This window comes from Anolis sagrei, chromosome 1 (assembly GCF_037176765.1).
Source record: "Anolis sagrei isolate rAnoSag1 chromosome 1, rAnoSag1.mat, whole genome shotgun sequence".
Taxonomy (NCBI): Eukaryota; Metazoa; Chordata; class Lepidosauria; order Squamata; family Dactyloidae; genus Anolis; species Anolis sagrei.
Genome location: NC_090021.1, coordinates 195,295,405 through 195,314,601, shown reverse-complemented (window position 1 = coordinate 195,314,601; position 19,197 = coordinate 195,295,405). Strand labels below are relative to the sequence as shown.

At 42.1% G+C, this 19,197-nt stretch overlaps 1 protein-coding gene across 4 annotated transcripts in view; it reads right to left on the bottom strand.

The window, feature by feature from the left end:
- The window catches only part of ABCB11 (ATP binding cassette subfamily B member 11), a 118,923-nt gene that overhangs the window by 56,546 nt on the left and 43,180 nt on the right, over positions 1-19,197 (bottom strand). Inside the window, exons 1-3 of one of the 4 annotated variants that reach the window (XM_067471769.1) lie at positions 10,276-10,356; positions 8,040-8,134; positions 1,284-1,305 (exon numbers count right to left, since the gene is read on the bottom strand). In XM_067471769.1, the coding sequence (XP_067327870.1) occupies positions 1,284-1,305; positions 8,040-8,115 (98 nt within the window). In that variant the 5' untranslated portion in view covers positions 8,116-8,134; positions 10,276-10,356. Of the gene's footprint in view, positions 1-1,283; positions 1,306-8,039; positions 8,135-8,890; positions 9,051-9,491; positions 9,696-10,275; positions 10,357-19,197 lie in introns of those variants that run through there. The other 3 variants (XM_060778567.2, XM_067471776.1, XM_067471774.1) reach the window with 3 other exon arrangements.

Genomic DNA, 19,197 nt, shown 5'->3' with positions numbered 1-19,197 from the left:
CAACCATTGGAGGCCAAGTGGGACCACAAAGCTATAACTGTGTGGTGTGAAAGGGACCTCAGAGGAGAACCATGCAGTTTCTAAAGGAAAAGAAAAGGAAAACAAACCCAACTGAAGAAAAATATCTTTGCCTGCCATTATCAACTGATTAAGAAGAATATTTTCTAGGACCCATCTGAAAGCAAATTTAATTCACCACATGCACATCCATATATAGATAAAATCTCTCCATTCACAAATAATAATGAAATAAATAGGTTAAAGGGGAAAGCCAATTTTTGCAAGAAATATTTTGTTAATTTTATTTATTTATTTAGATGCAAGAGAGAAACGTTTGAAGGACTGGAAACCCACAAACAACTTAGTGAGCAAAGTAGAGTCCTTAGTGGTTATGAATAAAATTCTAATTGTTGTGGGAGAGGAGGAACACAGAAAATAGGAGAGATTGACTAATGAAATGCTGCATTCTAACCTTCTTCAATGCAACATTGTGATTTCCCTTTCATGGAAATATCATGGTTCAACCCAATGAAATCATGGAAGTTAAAGTTTATGGAGGGGCAATTAGGCTTCTTTAACCAGAGAGCACTCCAAGGCTTCTGGCCAATTATAAACCCCAGGATTCAACCCTAGAGACAACCATGGGAGGCCAAATGGGACCACAAAGCTATAACTGTGTGGTGTGAAAGGGACCCCAGAGGAGAACAGAACTAATCAAGTGATATATGAAATAGGAACACTCTATGATGCTGCTTTATGCTGCAGTTCCCATATACTAACTAACAGATAATTTGCCCTCTTATTGTTTAGCCTTATATTGCATTTATATCAGCTTCCTCTAAAAAATCAGGAGTACAGTAGACCCCATATCTGTGGGACTAATATCCATAATTTCATTTATCCATGCCCTCAAGCATGACTCTGTGGTATTCCTGGGCCTGATGTCCTTCATTTCCCCATGGTTTTAAATATTCATGCATAGTCCAGGAATGTATTCCCCACAGACCAGTGGGGCTGTATTATAATAATCAGAAGTATTGGGGAAATGTGGTGCAGAACTAAGATAATAAAAGGTCCCAGGGAAGCCCAAGAATGTAGAATACTGAGCTTGTATTTGGAGGCAGGGAATGAAAACCACCTAAAGACAGGACAGAATGATATATCTTACAATGGGCTTTTGTCCGGCTGATGATAATTTGAGGAGCTATTCATACCGAAACACTGTGTGATAAATAACTCTTATAACACTTAATACTTCATCTATAAAGATTTGTATTACTTACTCTGATTTAATGATGCCATTATCTGTTGGGAAACAAAAACAACCTATACTTAAAATTTATTGAAAATGCATGCACTGCTTATGCAAAATTATGAATACTTTATGAAATATCCACATGTTAAATAGTCTGGATCAAGCAGGGATGATGTGAAACTAGTGTATAAAACAGGTCAATAAAATGGAAATGGATATAGTTTATTTTCCAACACATCAAGGTAAAGGGACATAGTTTAATGGCGGAGCAGAAGCGGACCAAGATCCAAGCACTACTATCTCTAGACAAGCACAACATTCAAGATAAGTAGGATGAGAAGGCAAATGTTTTGACATTGCAAAAGGCAGGTCCCGTCACCATATATCTGCCTAATTGAAACATATATCTGTCTTTCCATGTCTGCCTTTTAGAGGTCCATTTGGTTTCAGTTCATTTACCAGTACTAATTAAACATTTGACCATATTCCTAAAAAGCATAAGAACGCTGCTATATATGTTAAGGCTGAGAGGCTTTGAAATGAAACTACTGCTATATACTATCACGAACATTGTTTGCAGGACTAACCATTATATATACATAACTGTTATTTTAATTATTTATGTTGATATTGCCACCCTGCTATTCCATTTATAGGCTGTCAAAAACATCTAACAATGGGTTTTTCTAATGCCTTCTAAAGCAGCATTATACCATAATAATATGGCGGAAAAAACAATGCCAAATATTAGAGATAACATAAGGTCAAGGATGGGACAGTACAAAACTGAAAAAGGTAATACGGGTATATCCTTAGCTATCCCCCTCTCCCTTGAAATTCTGAGACATAATCCCATCCCCATGTGCACAATCAAACCCTCCAATTACAATTATTAAATTGAATGTTATTTGTTCCTGCCTTTGACTGGTTTGGTTTCCAAGGAAGCAAATATGCACAGCCACAATATGATCACTAATATGTCAGTTCTGCTTTTCTCGCCCACTTTTCCTCTTATTGCTGCTGGACTCCTTCTTCCTCTTTCATAGAACCTCATCAGATGGAGATTCAGAAGCCAAGAGAAAGTGGGGGAAACCACGGGGTAGCAGAGGAAACCCGTGTCTGATGAGGTCCTTAAGCTAGGGAGAATCAGCATTCCTTAATGTAAGCATTACTTACCATCTTAAAAAAGAAAGCATGTAATAATTCCTTGTCATCATTCTTGAGTAAATTTGCTACTAATGACTAATGATTACAATTTTTTTGTAATAGTGCTCAAAAATCTAAAATGCTGACCACACTGCTTAAAAATAAAGTCTTGGGTTCTCATTACTTTTTAACAAATGGGAATGGTAATTGCATTACTTTTAAGATGTCTACATGACATACAAGTAGACGCATAGAGGAATGTGACATACAAAAGGAAATGAACCAGGGATTATTCTGGGCATTGAGAACTACAGAATCAATTTGGATCTCTCTTCTTTATCAGTGATGATGGCGAACAGTAAGAAGGGCAACAATGTGTGTCCTCAGGGAATGTGCAAGTGACCTTGGGAGATTCAGCACAGCGAAGGGCATCTATGAATTCCCAGGGAAGACATATGGTGATGGTACAGGACTCCTTCTGGGGGTAATATAAATAGTGGTTTGTGAAAATGACAGATTGACTTGAAAGGTGTGTGCTTACACACCTCTCAAGTCATACTGTCATTTTCACAGACCACTGGGTGAAAAATCCATGATATAGCAGACTCAACGACATGACTCATTGAGTTCACCAACCATTACCCTTCCCTTTGGTCCACATGGGAACTAATGACACCGCAAAACATAGCCTTCAAGATATCACAAGGGATTATAAGGAAAGAAGCCAATGGACCAAGATGCCCAGATTGTCATTCTGTCTCTTTCCCCGGTTGAAGGATATGGCCCAGGAAGCGAGAAAATAATAGTGGAGATGTGTAACTGGCTCTGGTGATGGTGCTGTCAGGGGCAATTTAGATTTTTGGACCATGGTCTCCAGTTTCAAGAAGACTGATGTCTAGCAAGTAATGGATTGCATCTCATAATAGTTGGCAGGAATGTTTTTGCTAAGAGTCTCACAACCTGGTTTGGGGGGCTTTAAACTGAAGGAGACAGTATTCTGGAGGGCAGGATCTCATCAAGAACTAGAAATAATAGACCGATTATTACAGAGAAAACTAGGCAAATAGTACAAGAACCCAACATTGAGAAGAAAAAACCTTATACAAACAGATAGAGGGAATGACCCTTGGTCTTAGATAATCTATACTAATGCATAGAGCATGGGAAATAAACAGGTTGAACTTGAACCTTTGCCATAGCAAAACATATATGATATAGACATCACTGAAACCTGGTGAGATGAGTATCATGAGTGGAATGTAGTAATAGAGAGGTCTAACCTTTTTCAGAGAACTAGAAAGAAGTAGCAGCAGATTTATATGTCAAGCAACAACTGCTTCCTGGTAAATGGGGATTGGGGGAGTTGGGACAGAATTTATTGCATATTTATTTATTTACCCCATTTATGCCCCAACTTTCTCTACCCCAAAGGGGACTCAAGGTGGCTTTCACATAGGCAATTATTCAATGCCTTAAAACACATACAGTTCCAAAATATTAAATTTAAAATTAAATTATTAGAAATTTAAAAACATTATATACCATATTAAAATCACACCATCCATAATCATAGTCCAAGCCATTCCATAGTCATTGCACATATTCCAAATCTATTCTTTCACTGCACTAATCTCTGCATAGTTCTGTAACATCCCAAATACATCTGTACCCACAAATGGGCAAATAAAGAAATCTACATTTCCAGATACGTTTTCCAGAGAAAACCAATTGTCAGAACATTTCCCTGGCAATATTCTATATGTACTCCAAATATCTTGATGTGTTTTTGTTCTATTGTTTTCCTTGATCTTTCCTTGGTCATTTTTATTCTGAGTAATTTTGATAAATGTATTGTCGAAGGCTTTCATGGCTGGAGTCACTGGGTTGTTGTAGGTTTTTCTGGCTATATGGCCATGTTCTAGAAGCATTCTCTCCTGACGTTTCACCTGCATCTGACCTCACAACCTCTGAGGATGCTTGCCATCGATGCAGGCAAAACTTCAGGAGAGAATGCTTCTAGAACATGGCCATATAGCCCAAAAAACCTACAACAACCCAGTTTTGATCAACTTTGTAACTTGATCATTTATGGGTTACAAGTCAGTGGCTATTTGTCCCATACTTTAAAATAGTGAAATGCAGTCTTTTCACTATCACTTTATAGAGGTGCTGTGTACCTTCAAAACATTTACAGATTAAGGCAATCCTAAGGCAACTCTATCATAATATTTTCTTGACAAGATTTGTTCAGAGGGAGATTTGCTGTTGCCTTCCTTTGAGGCTGAAAGAGCGTGACTTGCCCAAGGTCACCTGTGGTGAGTTTCCATCACTCAAACTCTTATCTACCGAGTTATAAAAGCTCAAATGACTTCTGCCCTTACAGTGATTCTTAGATGGAAAGAATTATAAGCAATTGATTTAGGTGGCCCTTTGATTAAACCCAAACATCCCCAAACCCTTGGAATGAATCCTGGTTTTCACAGCTTCCTTAGAAGTGGAAATGGCTCATTTAGGTCTGCATGGCAGGCAGTATGCTATTGCCTTGTCTGGAATTCATTGCCTACAGCTGTTTAGAAATAGCATTAGCGTCATCATGCTTCCCACTCCTTTTCCTGTCTCTGCTTGTTATTTAGGCACACATGGTCTACCCCTTTCGGAAACAAGAACTCTTCTAAGGATAAAGACACTTTCAAAGCATTCCAAGAATAAGTATTATTTTCCTGGCAGGAGGATTGCTTTGAAATTCAGGAAATGTGTATGCATACCATTGGTGCAGCTATAGGGTACTGCCCCTGTTCTTTCTTTAACTGTACATATTTATCTATACTTAACATTTAAGTTCCTGCAATACTAGAAATTTGAGAAGAAAGGGAAAAATAGGGGGGGGGGGGTTGAGGGGACAACATCCTCATTTTGTTAGCCCCATGCCTGATTCAAACTATTTTACCATTCTTTGGTGCTTGTTTGTGTCAGGAGCGACTTGAGAAACTGCAAGTCGCTTCTGGTGTGAGAGAATTGGCCATCTGCAAGGACGTTGTCCAGGGGATGTTTTAATGTTTTACTATCCTTGTAGGAGGCTTCTCTCATGTCCCAGCATGAGGAGTTGGAGCTGAGAGAAGTAGCTCATCCGCACTTTCCCCAGATTTGAACCTCTAACCTGTCAGTCTAAAGTACTGATGGCACAAGAGTTTAACTCCACACAGATGAAGGCATATGAACAGGTCTACCTAGTCCAACAACCTGTCTCACATGTTGATCAATATTCAGGACAAGGGGGCAATAGCCTTCTATCACTGTTGCTCTCCAAGAACTGGTAGTTCATAATAACAATAATCCTGAATCTGGAGGCAGCATATTGCCATTGTGTCCTCTAGCTACATATACCTTCCATGATTTTTTCTAGTCTGTTTCAAGAATAAATATGATGGGATGCATGCTCTATGTAAAAATATTCAGGGACAGACTGAGTAAATTTAGATATTTATTTATTTACTATATTTCTATACCACCCTTCTCAGCCCGAGGGCGACTCAGGGCGGTTTACAAAATGGCACCATTTGATGCCACAATAATATAAAAACAGTTAAAGCATATAAAATACATATAATTCCATAAACAATAAAATGAATAAAAACATAAATCCTCCACATCTCATTACCAAAATCATTATCCGATTGCAAATGACTGCTGATAAAAGGTTGGGTCCTAACTAATTTGGGGGTGTATTCAAGACCTCCTCTTGCTTTTCCAGAGAGTCCCTCAACCTTTTGCAGTAGATTTTCAAATGCCGAAAGGATTGTGGAGATATGAGGAGGGACAGAATTGGCCAAAAATGCCTCCCCCTCCAATCATTGTCAAGCCATAATACTCCTTAAGCAGACCTTTGGTGACTAGAGATAGATTTATTTATTTATTTACTGCATTTATATCCCGCCTTTCTCGACCCAGGAGGGGACTCAAGGCAGCTTACAAATTTGGCAAAAATTCAATGTCGCACAGGTAAACAATAAAACACAACTCATAAAATTATAAACAATCTAAGCACATAAGCAATTAAAACACATAGCAATCTATCAAACAAATGAAAACCGCATATAAAATGCCAAGTAATAATTTCATGTCCAAATCTTTTTCCAAAATCCATAGTCCATTATTAAAGCTGTTGAAGTCTCATTCCATCGTTTCCTATTCACCAAATGCCTATGTAAAAAGCCAGGTCTTAAGCTTCTTTCTAAAAACCAGGAAGGATGGGGCCTGCCTGATGTCACTGGTGAGGGAGTTCCACAGCCGAGGGGCCACCACTGAAAAGACCCTATTTCTCATCTCAACCAATCACGCTTGCAAAGAGGTTGGGAAAGAGAACAGGGCCTCCCCAGCCAATCTTAAAGCTCCTGAAGGCTCATAAAGGAAGATGTGTCCAGACAGGTAAGTTGGACCAGAACCATATAGGGCTGGTTCATGAGTTAATATACAAAACAATTAGTTAAGAATCCAATGAAAGCAAAAATGTTGTACAGAGAGAGCATTTAAGAAATTAATAGAAATCATGCATTTGGGTTATTCAAACCGATTTGAAACAAAGTCAATAGGCATACAGGGAGCATTAAACCCCCTGTTGCATCAGCTCCACTGCCTGCCAGTTTGCTTCCGAGCTTTAGTCTATAAAGTTCCAAACTGTTTCATCCCAGCTTACCTGTCTGAATGTATCTCCCACTATAAACCACCTTGGAGATTAAGATCTTCTGGGGAGGCCCTACTCTTGGTCCCACCTTCTTTGCAAGCATTACTGGTGGGAACGAGAGACAGGGCCTTCTCAGTAGTGGCCCCTCAGCTGTGGAACTGCATCCCCAATGACATTAGATGAGCCCCCTCCCTCCTAGCCTTCAGAAAGAAATTAAAAACCTGGATGTGGGATCAGGCTTTGGGAGAAGCAGTGCAATAATATACAGTGTTCCCTCAGTTATCATGGGGGTTCCATTCCAGGACCACCCACGATAAGTGAAAATCTGCGAAGTAGGAATGCCATATTAATTTTTATATTTATACATTATTCTATATATTTATTTATTTATTCTTTTCTTACCTGCGCTTCCTTACCCGCCTCCCGGCCCATCCCAAGGGCACCTGCCTGCCTCCCTGGCCTCCACAGAGCCTCCAGAGCTATGCAGCCAGTAGCAGGCCAGGGAGGCAGGCCTTCCCTGCCACACCACAGGCCGTGGCACTTCCAGGTTCCCTGGCTTCCACTGGATGTAAACATTTAATATTTTTATTAATATTTTCAAAAACCCACAAAACAGTGAGTCCACTAAAAGTGAACCGCGAAGTAGCGAGGGAACACTGTAATATAATTGGAATATGTGCCATGACTATGGAACAGCCTTAGAATATGACTTTTGGATGGCATGTTTTAATAATGAATGTAATTTAAAATGATTTATATGTACTACTTTTTAATGTAATTGTTTTTGAGCCGCCTTGAGTCCCACTTGGGGTAGAGAAAGGTGGGGTACAAATAGGGTAAATAAATAAATAAATATTTTCCACAACTCATAATCAGAGAAGGATGTGAACAAGCATATCCAGAACTCCATTATACATGTTTGAATTCAAGAGATGTCTAAAATGTGAAATATCTTACGTGATTCATCTGATTCAAAGGCATAGTTGTCTTCTCCAATTTTCTTAATGCTGCACAGGGTAACTGGTTCAGGCATGGTCTGCTTCTTCACTTTTCTATTAATAAATTAATAATAAGGCACATGACAGTTTTCTCTAGCTTTGGCATTGCTCACAGATATGTAACACTTCTCTAAGCCAAATGTCTTTCCCAGAAGAACTCAGGAAACACTGTGTGTTTAGGCTTCATGTTAGTGATTTATTTGTTTGTTTTCCTGTTTCACAAAACTCTTAATTTTGTTAGTGTCCATCACACCCAATCAATAGTTAGAAACAGAAATAAAAACAGTACTGAAACATAAAATACAAGGTGACCCTTATATCACCAAAAGCAATATATACATTTATCCTGAGTTGCTTATCATTATGTTATTTGTTACAGTAGAGTCTTGCTTATCCAACATAAACAGGCCGGCAGAACATTGGATAAGCAAAAATGTTGGATAATAAGGAGGGATTAAGGAAAAGACTATTAAACATCAAATTACATTATGATTTTACAAATTAAGCACCAAAACATCATGTTTTACAAGAAATCAACTGGAAAAGCAGTTCAATACACTGTAACCTTATGTAGTAATTACTGTATTTACGAATTTAGCACCAAAACATTGCAATGTATTGAAACAGCTGTGGGTCTGGGTGGGAGGCAGACTGCGTTGAATAATAAAGAACGTTGGATGAGCGAAGATTGGATAAGCGAGACTGTACTGTACTTAAAAAGATGATATAACATATTGCTATTATTACAATACAATAATTTCAGCAGAGTATTTATAAATAAAATTCAGATGAAGGGGCTGACAAACTTACTTGAGGACCGAGAACACATGAAATATCAGAATACTAGATGCAAATAAATTTCGTTATCCCACCCTCAGTGTGAAAAAGTGGGGTCTCAAGGAAGATTTCATGGAGGGAAGACCGAGGAATTTGTGTTTGGCAATGCCTTAATCTGCCTCCTCCCCATAGCTACAGACTCAGGAGGGTACCTGGGGAAATAAATTCGCCACTGGATCCACAGAATAAGCAGAGTGGATATAAAAAAGAATTTGCTCAGAACAAAAAGTTTGCCCCCCCCCCCCCCCCGTCCCACCTCACCTTATCTCTCCCCCCATCTGCTTCTCCAATCCAGCTCAAAGCTCCCTTTCCCCCTCACACTCAATTGCATAACAAAACTTAAAATATCAGGCAATATAGACCTTCTGCATCATGTATAATTTCTAATATAACAGAACAATATGAAGAAGGTACTTCACAAAAACACATTATTTTTCAATAGTAATGGCTTTTTTCTCATAAGCACAGCAACAACACAAGAAAATGATGACAAGCCATGTTTGAATGAAACATTTTAAATTACTGACTCACTTATTACTACTAATAGTAATTGTTATTCTGAAAATATACTCACAAGTTCAAGGAAATAAGGGAAAAGACAGGAAAACAATATCCAAGGATTCAGTCAAGTGAAATTAGCCAGTGGTTTGCATGTTCATTTTCAAAATATACCAGTTCCTAGTATAGTAACCTCATGTACCAGGATTTAAGCTGTCCAATTGTCATGGTGTGTTTGCACATAGGTCAGTACCCTTGTGGTTATCAAAGTTCAGTGACATCCAATGTAGAATTTTAACCTAACTTAGCAGGAAAAGAGGAGAGATTGTAATACTCCTAAAATACTACTTTTGAAGGTGTGAAAGGCAAATTAACTCACCTACCTTTTACCATTTTAGTGAGAAAACAATATATTTTAGATAGTATGAAGGATACAATGGGTTGGGAAGACCACTGCTTCCTTCAGTCTTAGTACAGCATTTGAGTGTGAAAATGGTGCAGTGTCCAATTTTTAAAACTGGAGTTTAATGCCCCATACTTTTCCCACCTGGCAGTTCAACAGTCTTTTTCACTGCAGCATTCTTCTTTTATTTGACCTAGCACCAAAAAGTTATGTAAAGCTGTCTATGGGATAGTCTCTATGGGCATTAGAACCCAGACTTATCCTGAGTTGGCTATTGGCTTCCCCATGACATTTATTTATTTATTTATTTCCTATATTTTTACCCTGCCTTTCTCACCCCCGAGGGGGGACTCAAGGCAGCCTCACAAAAGCATCATAGGATGCTGACATCATAAAAAGAATCAGCAATACAGTAAAATATTAAAAACAGCAATTAAACAACTGATTTAAAACATGCCTGTTGAAATCAGAATCCAAAATCCAGAGTCCAAGGTCTAGTCGGGGTCAATTCATTGTCTTCTTTTACTTGCTGTTATTACTGGTCGAATGCTTGGTCCCATAGCCAGTCTTAAGTTTCCTTCTGAAAGACAGGAGGGAGGTGGCCAATCTGTTGTCCCTGGGGAGGGAGTTCCACAGATGGGGGGCCACTGCAGAGAAGGCCCTCTCCCTTGTCCCCACCAGTCGCATTTGCGATGGCAGTGGGATCGAGAGCAGGGCCTCTCCAGATGATCTTAAATTTTGTGATGGTGCGGAACAGGAGATACATTCGGACAGGTAGATACGTTCAGATTTTTCTCCACTTCCAGTAGATATTGTGAGTTAAAATGGGTTAATCAGGTTTAGCCCCATGTTAGTAAAATCTGGTGGATGCTCCAGAGTTTGGTTGAAACTCTGGAGTAATCCTGCATCTTTGAGGGCAGTGTGGACAATAGGAACAGAAGTGATTCAGGTTCGTCTGCTAGCTGTATGGGGCACTGAATTATGTAAATGTCATCACTATCACTGCTCCTAACCAGCTGCAGAGCTCCTGGCCATCACAGTATAATCAGCGAGCCCCCAGCAGTTGGGGATAACTGCCCAGTGTGCACCACTAATCTGAAATCAGGATCAAGGAGACATACTGGGTGAAGGCAGCAGAATCAGAAGTATATTCAACTGGCCAGATGGATGTCAGAACAGCATAATCACTCCAAGAACTGGCATAACTCATACAGAAAAGTGCAACACATTTTATACAGTTTGACAGCTATTCAAACCTCCCACTCCCTCCTAATTGATCAGGAGACGTGTCTCCTAGTCCGCCTTCTCATTGGCCAAGGCTTCATCCTGTCATCCTACCAAGGCAGAAAATCTCATGACAGGAAGAGAGAACTGGGATTGGCAGCGTTCAAAGTTAAAGGTCCGTCATTGTGCCTGCCTCTGAGGGGCACGGGCTCTATTGTCCACACTGGAAATAATGGGAACTTTGCAATAATGGATTTTGGAAGCTTGGAATAATCCATTCGCAAAGTGTGTAGCTTGGAAAACTAGAAAGTCAATCAAGTGGGTAAATAAAATTCTTGATAAGACCTGAAGGTTGCTGGCAATCAGTCTCTCAGCAGGAAGTCCCCTTGTCCACTAGAAGCATCTGTGTTATTTCCCAAAGCAGGCATGTAGTTCAAAGTCACATAAGCACTACACAATATTAATTATGTCATATGATAACCAGTGGATCTTGTGATGGTTTGCTTCATTGCAGGTCCTCAATTGCAGAAACAGAATGGTAACATATTGGAGCTGGAAGTCCAGCTGTGTGAAGTTCAGTAAGAAAGAAAAGGAAAGGGATAGCCCAGTGGATCCAGCAGAAAGAGCTGGGTCAGTTTTTTAAGTGTGTTGATTTCATATGTATTATATTGGTGTTTATTCATTTTCTTTATATTATTTAATTTTATTTATCTTGAGAGTGAGGCTCGAAAGGTGAGGAAAAGGTCAACCCTGAGATGTTGGAGTCACAGCCTAATCTTGGTTTCAAGGGCTTACTCAGAATTACAAAGGAGGGTTGATCAGATTAAGGTGTTCTAGGTTTCTTGTGAAGGAAGTAGGCATGCTTTTCCACCATCGGGGTGAGGGGGGGGGGGGAAGTGTGAGAATCTTGGCATCTGGTGTGGATTTCATATTTAGTATTTTATATTTCCAGTCAATATGAGTTAGAATGGGGTTTTTGTTTTGGGGAGGCTTGGCTTTGGCTATGGAACCTCCAAGAAGAAAGGGACAGGTTTCAATAATCACATAAACAAAATGTATATAGAAATGAAGTTTTTAATGTGTTGCGCCTGGTCTGGGGTGATTATAATAAAATACAAAAAGGGGGTTGATTTTTTTTATAACAACAGATGCCCCGTGTGACATTAGCAGAGGCACCTGCACAACCAGGAAGAGAAGGCCAACAAGGGGAGATTGGCCTTCCCTTTTGATCATGGGAATATGTCTACTGATATCAGCATGGGGTACCTGTGATGACCACACAAAACTCTATAGCCAGCTGGGAGTGACAACAGCAATAAGGAATGTGAGCTAACAGTCCAAAAGGGTTGACATAAGCTCAACCCAGCTGGATTGTATGAACTCCAACTCACCTCCACAGCAGGTTGGGAGGGTGCAAGTGGCCTCCTCTGGAGCCAGTCCAAAGCATTTCTGTTCTGAACTGACACCAAATTTACCAGCCAGTGTAGACATGGTTTAGAAAATCCACTGAAGGCTGGATGATAATGATGATGATGATGATGATGATTATATCCTGCTTTATCACTCCCTAAGGAGACTCAAAGCAACTTAACATAAAAACATTAGCATTCAATTTAATATACAAATATGCAAACATTGAAACAGAATTAAATATAAACAGTATTTTAAAATTCACAGTTAAAATCCATTAAAACGTGTTCAAAGTTAACAACTTGAATCTTCCTTTCTTGCTCCCAGGCCAAATTCACCAACAAACCGATTCTGTTGTTTCCTAATTTTGCATTCCAGTCATCTATGATCATCAACATGATATGTGATCAATTTCCTCCTGAACTCCTTTTCAGTTTTCTTCTCTTTTTGCCTCCTTAGTTGGAGCATAAATTTGAATTAAGGTTATACTGATGAGTCAGAATTTACATTACATCCTGGAATGTTTTAGCTACATCTTTAATCACCATTGATGCCACCCCATTTCGCCTTAATTTTCATTTCCTTCATAGAATCATAGAATAACAGAGATTGCTATCTGAAAGCTTGATCCATAATTTTTCATGATCTATGCAAGTCTTCACAACTAGGCCCTTGTAAAGGGCCATTAAAAAAAAAAAAAAAAGCTTCTGCGGGCTACTCCTCCTTACTCCCTCCCTGCCTGGCTGCCTGACCAGGGAGGGAGGGAGGAGTGTCTCACAGTGACCGGTGAAGGGGAAGGCCATCCCTTCAACTGCCTTGTGTTGACCCTTTGCTTGCCTGCCTACATGGTCAGACAGGCAGGTGAAGGGCCAATCGACAAAGAGGAAGCCTAGCCCTACCTGCTGGTCACAGGGAAGGAAGATTGCACCTGGCCTATGGGTCGTATTTTGTGCAGGCCTGATCTGTAATATCAGATGTTTTATTATTATTTATTTGCCACATTTAAACCATGCCCTTCTCACTCTGAAGGCAACTCTGAGCGGCTTATGTATAAGGCACAATTCGATTTCATACAATTCGATTTCATACAAGTTGCGCCCGTACCTTGGGAAGTCTGACTTGGCCACGGTAGTCCACGCTCTGGTTACATCCCGGATTGAGTACTGCAACGCGCTCTACGTGGGGTTGCCCTTGAAGACTGCCTGGAAGCTTCAGATGGTCCAGCGCTCGGCAGCCAGGTTGCTAACGGGAGCGGCACTCAGGGAGCATACCACTCCTCTGTTGAGCCAGCTCCACTGGCTGCCAATTTGCTACCGAGCACAATTCAAGGTGCTGGCTTTAGCCTATAAAGCCCTAAACGGTTCTGGCTCCACTTACCTCTCCGAACGCATCTCCACCTATGAACCGACTAGAACATTAAGATCGTCTGGGGAGGCCCTGCTCTCGGTCCCGCCTGCGTCACAGGTGCGCTTGGCGGGGACGAGAGACAGGGCCTTCTCAGTGGTGGCCCCTCGGCTATGGAATGCCTTGCCGGCAGACATCAGACAGGCACCTTTGTTGCTGGCGTTTCGGAGAAAGGTTAAGACCTGGCTTTATGAACAAGTGTTTGGTTGAGCAGTGCAATCAACCAAAGGAAGACGGTAAATGGAACATAGGAATGGCACAAGGATTATGAGAACGGATCTGATTTCACTGAGGCGTTATGTTGTGTTTGTTGACTGTCTTGTTCTGATTTGTTAACTGTTGTGGATTGATGTTGTTGATCCTGTTGTCGCACTTATTGCGTTTTAATTGCACTGACATTGTTGATAATTTGTACCATGTAAACCGCATTGAGTCGCCTGTCTGGGCTGAAATATGCGGTATAGAAATAAAGCAAATAAATAAATAAATAAAAATTATACCCAGAGGCGGCCCTAAATAATTTTCAACGGTAAGCAAACAGTATTTTGGCGCACCCCCCCCCCAATCAATCACTGATATATATTTTCTGTTCGTTGTGGGAGTTCTGTGTGCCATATTTGGTTCAATTCCGTCATTGGTGGAGTTCAGAATGCTCTTTGATTGTAACTGAACTATACATCCCAGTAACTACAACTCACATATGTCAAGGTCTATTTTCCCCAAGAGTGCCTCAAGAGCGCCCCTGGGCAAAATCAACTATACTGCAAATGCTTACTTTGCATAATGGGTTGAGCCGCCCCTGATTATACCTCAGACAAATAAACAATGTATTAAAACCAAGCAGTAAAAACATATCAAACATTAAAACCATTTATTAAAATCACGTAATCCAATACCATAGTTGAAGGCCATTCCAATTGTGATTGCACTTTTCCGCATTCGCTTATTGCACTTGGAGATTGCTATCCAAAAGCTTGATCCCACAACCACATTTTTAGTTTTTTTCTGAAGGTCAAGAGGGAGGGGACTTCTCTTGCATGGAAAAATAATGCAATGGTCCTGTAGTAATAGCTGTACCTTGCGTTCCTTTTCTTGGGGAATGGAATGTATTTTGAGAACTTCCAGTCTGTCATCTATTGTTTTATTTTCCATATTTGCTAACGGGTTTTAGTTACAACTGCAATAAATTCTGTCTCCGTTGCTTGAAGCAGTTCTACAGTATTAGTATGCCAACTATTCCTAGTGATTTATTTCTCCCAAATCCTGTGAATGCAGCTGCCAGTTCACTTTCTAAAACAGGGCGTTTATCTTTATGTGGTTCTTCCTCAAATGATATCTTATATAATTCTTCTATTCATTCTAGTACCTCATACTATAGTTATGACATAGTAGATATGAAAACCACATTGAAACTTATTGCTGAGGAAGGGAGTGGTAGTAAGCTGAGAGAACAATTCATCACTCTTTCTGTCAGTTCTCTGGAATATATTACATCAAGCAAAGAGGTTACTTCCAGGTGCAAGTCAGTGCTTGGTTACTTCAGGTGTATGGAGATGACACAGCACCTTGTGCCTCCTCCAGCTCCCTAGAAGGAACTTCTGCGCTGTAAAATCTAGATGACATAAATTTAGCAGATGACATTTGCCCCATCTTTGCTTTCTGATGGTTCAATGGCCGCAAGCTTTGATTCATATACAAAATTATTTTATTGTATCCTTGCCTTCTTTTGTGATGAGGCATTGGCTGTTTGCCTCTATGTGGTTTTTAGTGTCCCCTTCAGGAGATAGGGTGAAATATAAAATTATTATTATTATTATTATTATTATTATTATTATTAGAAACACCACAAGATAAATCACAGCAGACACTCTGCTGGCTGTTGTATTGGATCATGCGTTGGACACTTCCCAAGTGTCTAGGACTGTGTGATGTATTGGCGAATAATGCGTGCAGATCCCAGTAAGGTGGCCTTTGGCAGCTGGAAGATGGTAATCTTGTCAGCGCTGATTGTGTTTAAGTGCAGGCCAAGGTCTTTAGGCACTGCACCCAGTGTACCGATCAACACTGGGACCACCTTTACTGGTTTGTGCCAGAGTCTTTGCAGTTCGATCTTTAAATCCTCATATCGTGTCAGCTTTTTTTTTTTTTTTAACTTTATTTGTACCCCGCTAGCATCTCCCGCAGGACTCGATGCGGCTTACACGGGCCGAAGCCACAAAACACAATACAATAGAAAACATAACAAAACAATAAACAAGCAAATCAAACAATTAAGCAAAATAACCACAATGACAATACAACAAGACACTATTAAAACTGGTTCGGCCAGCGCAATGGGGTACAGGGTTAAAAGTGCTGAGATGGCAGGAGGAACGTGGGATTAAGTGCGGTGTGCAGCAACATTAGTTGTGCTAAAGTGCATCTAGGACTTGGGATGGGGATTCCTAATCTGCGAAGGCACATCGGAACAGCCAAGTTTTTAGGTTCCTTCTGAAAACTGCCAGAGTAGGGGCCTGACGAAGCTCTTTTGGAAGGGCATTCCAAAGTCGGGGGGCCGCCACAGAGAAGGCCCTGTCTCGCGTCCCCACCAAGCGCGCTTGCGACGTAGGTGGGATCACGAGCAGGGCCTCCCCAGATGACCGGAGTGAGCGTGTGGGTTCGTAGATGGAAATGCGGTCACGCAGGTAGGGTGGTCCCAAACCGTTCAGGGCTTTGTAGGTGAGCACCTGCACCTTGAATTGGGCTCGGAAAATAAATGGCAGCCAGTGGAGCTCCTTGAACAAGAGGGTTGACCTCTCTTGATAATGAGCTCCAGTTAGCATCCTGGCTGCTGCCCGCTGGACCAATTGTAATTTCCGAGCCGTCTTCAAGGGCAGCCCCACGTAGAGCGCATTGCAGTAGTCCATTCTAGAGGTGACCAAGGCGTGGACCACCCCGGCCAGATCTGCCTTCACGAGGTACGGTCGCAGCTGGCGCACAAGTCTCAGTTGTGCAAAGGCCCTCCCGGATACCGCCGACACCTGAGCCTCAAGTGTAAGCGAAGAATCCAGGAGGACACCCAAACTGCGGACCTGTGGCTTCAGGGGGAGTGTAACCCCGTCCAACACAGGTTGCCACCCTATACCCAGATCCGGTTTACGATCGACCAGGAGGACCTCTGTCTTGTCGGGATTGATCTTCAGCTTGTTCTTCCTCATCCAGATCGACACAGCGGCCAGGCACTCGTCCAGCACCCGAGAAGCCTCCTTGGAATTAGGTGGAAAGGAGTAGTAGAGTTGTGTGTCATCCGCATAGAGATGGCACCCAACTCCAAAACTCCGGATGACCTCTCCCAGCGGTTTCATGTAGATGTTGAAGAGCATGGGCGACAAGATAGATCCTTGCGGGACCCCACAGGTCAAAGGCCAGGGGTCCGAGCAGGCGTCTCCCAGCTTCACCATCTGGGTGCGTCCCCCCAGGAAGGACCGGAGCCACGACAGAACCGTGCCCCCAAGGCCCATCCCGGAGAGACGACCCAGAAGGATACCATGATCGATGGTATCGAAAGCCGCTGAGATGTCCAGGAGAACCAACAGGGTCACACTCCCCCTGTCCAGCTCTCTGCGGAGGTCATCCACCAAGGCGACCAAGGCTGTCTCGGTGCCATGACCAGGCCTGAAACCAGACTGTGCCTGATCTAGGTAGTTGGTATCGTCTAGGAAGCCCTGGAGCTGCGAGGCGACCACCCGCTCCAGCACCCTGCCCAGAAAGGGGAGGTTGGAGATCGGTCTGTAGTTACTCAGCACCGTGGAGTCAAGGGAAGCTTTTTTGAGGAGTGGACGAACCACTGCCTGTTTCAAACCAGATGGAAAAATCCCTTGCTCCAACGATGCATTGATAATCAATACAAACCAGTCAACCAACCCCTCCCTGGCTGATTTAATGAGCCAAGATGGGCATGGGTCTAGAGATGAGGTGGTCGCTCTCACAGCCCCAAGAATCTCCTCCACGGTTTCAGGAAGAACATGCCTAAAAGAATCCCACAAAATTGGACAAGCAGGTACCTCCGTCACCTCTTCAGGCACTGCGATGGAATTGGAGTCGAGCTCGAGGCGTATCTGGGCGACTTTATCTGCAAAATGGTGTGCGAAATCGCGACACCGAGCTGCGGGGTCGTCAGGGACATCCTCCACCGCAGGTGGGTGGAGGAGTTCTCCCACGACCCGAAACAGCTCCGATGATCTATTTGCTGCAGATGCTACACGAGCGGTCGTGAATGACTTCCTGGCCGCCCGTATAGCCACGGAGTATGCCTTAAGAGAGGCTCTAGCCCGTGTTCGATCAGATACATCTTGAGATTTCCTCCATTTGCGCTCTAGCCCCCTTCTCGTGTGCTTCATCACAGCCAGCTCCTCGGTGAACCAAGGAGATGGCCTGTCACGACGCAACGAGATGGGGCGTTCGGGTGCGATCATATCTAACGCCCTGGCCATCTCCCCGTTATAGAGAGTTACCAAGGCGTCGATAGAATCGCCAGGCTCCAAGGCAGGAAGAACCCTAAGATTCCTCAGGAATCCATCCGGATCCATCAGTCTCCTAGGGCGGACCATCTTAGTTTGTCCTCCACCCCTGCGGAGGTTTAGCTTTTCCAGTTGTTTCTCTTCAATCCTGCTGTCACCTGGGATTGCAACATTGACAATCCATACTTTGTTTTTAGCACGATCGTGAGGTCAGGAGTATTGTGCTCCAAAACGCTGTCAGCATGAATCCGGAAGTCCCAGAGTAGCTCTGGCTTCTGACTGACAGAGTTTTGGAGCATCATCATCATCATCATCATCATCATCATCATCATCATCTGGCCCTGCTCTCGCTCCCACCTCCCTCGCAGGCGCGATTGGTGGAGACGAGGGAGAGGGCCTTCTCTATGGTGGCCCCCCGACTCTGGAACTCACTCCCCAAGGATATCAGAGAAGCCCCCACATTGGCAGTCTTTAGGAGGAGCCTGAAAATGTGACTGTTCCAGTGTGCCTTCCCTGAATAAAGGAAACAATCCCCTGCAAATATACTGAGAAGCACTTTAATATCGCGTTGTTCTCCACTTTTGGTTTTAAAACCCTCCTACTGGATACATCCTCTGTTCATGTCCCACATTTATTTTTAAAGTGTAACTATTACATCTGGCCCGGCCATAGGTTTTAAAATTCTTGTGTCTTATTGTCTATGTGTGAGTTATACTAATTGTATTGTTTATTTTGTTTATTGCTTGTTGTTTTATTGATGTGTTGTTGGGCTTGGCCTCATGTAAGCCGCTCCGAATCCCTTGGGGAGATGGTGGTGGGGTATAAATAAAATTATTATTATT